Below are 1,963 nucleotides of genomic sequence, written 5' to 3' on the forward strand. Positions count from 1 at the left end.
GGTGATCACTGGGGACACAGTGATCATTGGGGACATGGCGCTCATTGGGGACATGGTGCTCAGGAGGGGACATGCCGCTCCTTGGGGATGTGGCGCTCATTGGGGACACGGTGACCACTGCGGACACGGTGGCGCTCCCCGCGCCGCCCGCTCACCGTGAGCTGCTTGGTGGCCACGCCGCTGGCCAGCGCCGCCCGGTTCATGGCCCGCAGCGTCTCGTAGTCGGGCGCCTCGATGAACACCACGTAGGGCACGAACTCGGCCGTCCTCAGCACCTTCACCGCCTGCGGGGCGGCCGCCTGAGCCCGCGCGGCCGCCCGGGTGCCCGCGGCGCCCGTGCCCGCCGGCCCTACCTGGGGGTTGACGTCGAGGACGCACATCTTGCCGGCGGCCACCACGGCGCGGATGGAGTCGATGCGGGTGCCGTAGAGGTTGCCCTCGTACTCGCCGTGCTCCAGGTAGCGCCCGGCGCGGATGTCGGCCTCCATCTCGGCCCGCGACACGAAGCGGTAGCCCTGGCCGTCCCGCTCGCTGCCCTTGGGCTTGCGCGACGTGTCTGCGCCGGCGGGGACATGCGGGGACACGTGGGGACGGGCATGGGGCACCGGGACGGGCAAGGGCATGGGGGGACGCACGGGGATATGGGCACGTGTGGGGACATGGAGACACTTTGGGGATATATGGGGACAGGCAGGGGACACCAGGACGGGCAAGGGTATGGGGGGGGGTGCACAGGGATGTGGGCACATGTGGGGACATGGGGACACTTTGGGGACATGTGGGGATGGGTACGGGGCACTGGGACGGGCAAGGACACAGTAGGTGCACAGGGATATGGGCACACATGGGGACATGGGACACCTTGGGGACACGTGGGGACAGGCACGGGGCACTGGGACGGGCAAGGGCATGGGGGGATGCACGGGGATGTGGGCATGTGTGGGGACATGGAGACACTTTGGGTACATGTGGGGACGTGCAGAGGGCACGGGGATGGGCAAGGGCATGGGGGGGACRCACAGGGATATGGGCACGTGTGGGGACATGGGGACACYTTGGGGACATGTGGGGATGTGCAGGGGGCACGGGGACAGGCAAAGACATGGGGGGACACGGCCATGCGCAGGGGTGTGGGTACATGCAGGGACAGGGGAACACGATGTGGGCACCATGGGGACACGTGGGGACATGCAGAGGGCACAGGGACAGGCATGTAGGGATATGGGGACACACAGGGATGCAGGAACACGTAGGGATACAGGACATAGGGACATGCAGGAATACAGGGACATCGTGGGAACACCACGGGGACCCTTAGGGACACTGCGGGGACACGCAGGGGGATACAGGGGACCCTTAGGGACACCGCAGGGACACGCAGGGGGATACAGGGCCACGGGGGTGGGACATGGGGGTACAGGCAGGGCCGTGGGGACAGCGCGGGGTCCCTGGGCCACTCACGGGGCACGGTGGTGCCGTAGCGCGCCTGGTCCGAGAGCAGCAGCTTGTTCTTGAGGCTGCGGCGCCCCACGCCCTGCGCCCCGATGAGCACCAGCGTTTTCCGCCGGAACGGCGGCATCCGCGCCACCTCCTCGTAGATGAGCAGCTCGTGGCGGTCGAACTCTGCCGGGCCGCCCGTGTCACCCGCCTGTGTCCCCRCGGTCCCCCCGGCCCCGCGGCGCGGCCGCCTCACCAGCGTTCTTCGTCGTCACGTACATCATCCTCTTCTTCCTCTTGCCGCCCAGGCTGCCGCACAGGGCGCCTGCGAGGGCGGGGGGGCTGAGCCGCGGGGACACAGGGACACGGCCACGGGACACGGGGACATTGTGGGGGGGCCATACCGGCGGTGGGGGCCACCTCGGGGTCCCGCTTGACGAAGGCTTTGCGCTTCTCCTCCAGGAGCTGGCTGGGGACGAGGCCGGCGGTGCCACCCTCCACGTGGCGCGCCTGGGGGGACACGGCA

The 1,963-nt window shown here is 69.0% G+C and overlaps 1 protein-coding gene across 2 annotated transcripts in view; it reads right to left on the minus strand.

Annotated features, from left to right (window-relative positions):
• Nucleotides 1-1,963, minus strand: part of MPP2 (membrane palmitoylated protein 2) — a 10,303-nt gene that overhangs the window by 1,135 nt on the left and 7,205 nt on the right. For both annotated transcript variants that reach the window (XM_026041366.1, XM_026041365.1), the window contains exons 7-11: nt 1,842-1,947; nt 1,694-1,762; nt 1,462-1,623; nt 354-556; nt 156-284 (exon numbers count right to left, since the gene is read on the minus strand). In XM_026041366.1, coding sequence (XP_025897151.1) covers nt 156-284; nt 354-556; nt 1,462-1,623; nt 1,694-1,762; nt 1,842-1,947 — 669 coding nt within the window. The remainder of the gene's footprint in view (nt 1-155; nt 285-353; nt 557-1,461; nt 1,624-1,693; nt 1,763-1,841; nt 1,948-1,963) is intronic.

This window comes from Nothoprocta perdicaria, unplaced genomic scaffold (assembly GCF_003342845.1).
Source record: "Nothoprocta perdicaria isolate Ctin4 unplaced genomic scaffold, notPer1 scaffold_283, whole genome shotgun sequence".
NCBI classification, from domain to species: domain Eukaryota; kingdom Metazoa; phylum Chordata; class Aves; order Tinamiformes; family Tinamidae; genus Nothoprocta; species Nothoprocta perdicaria.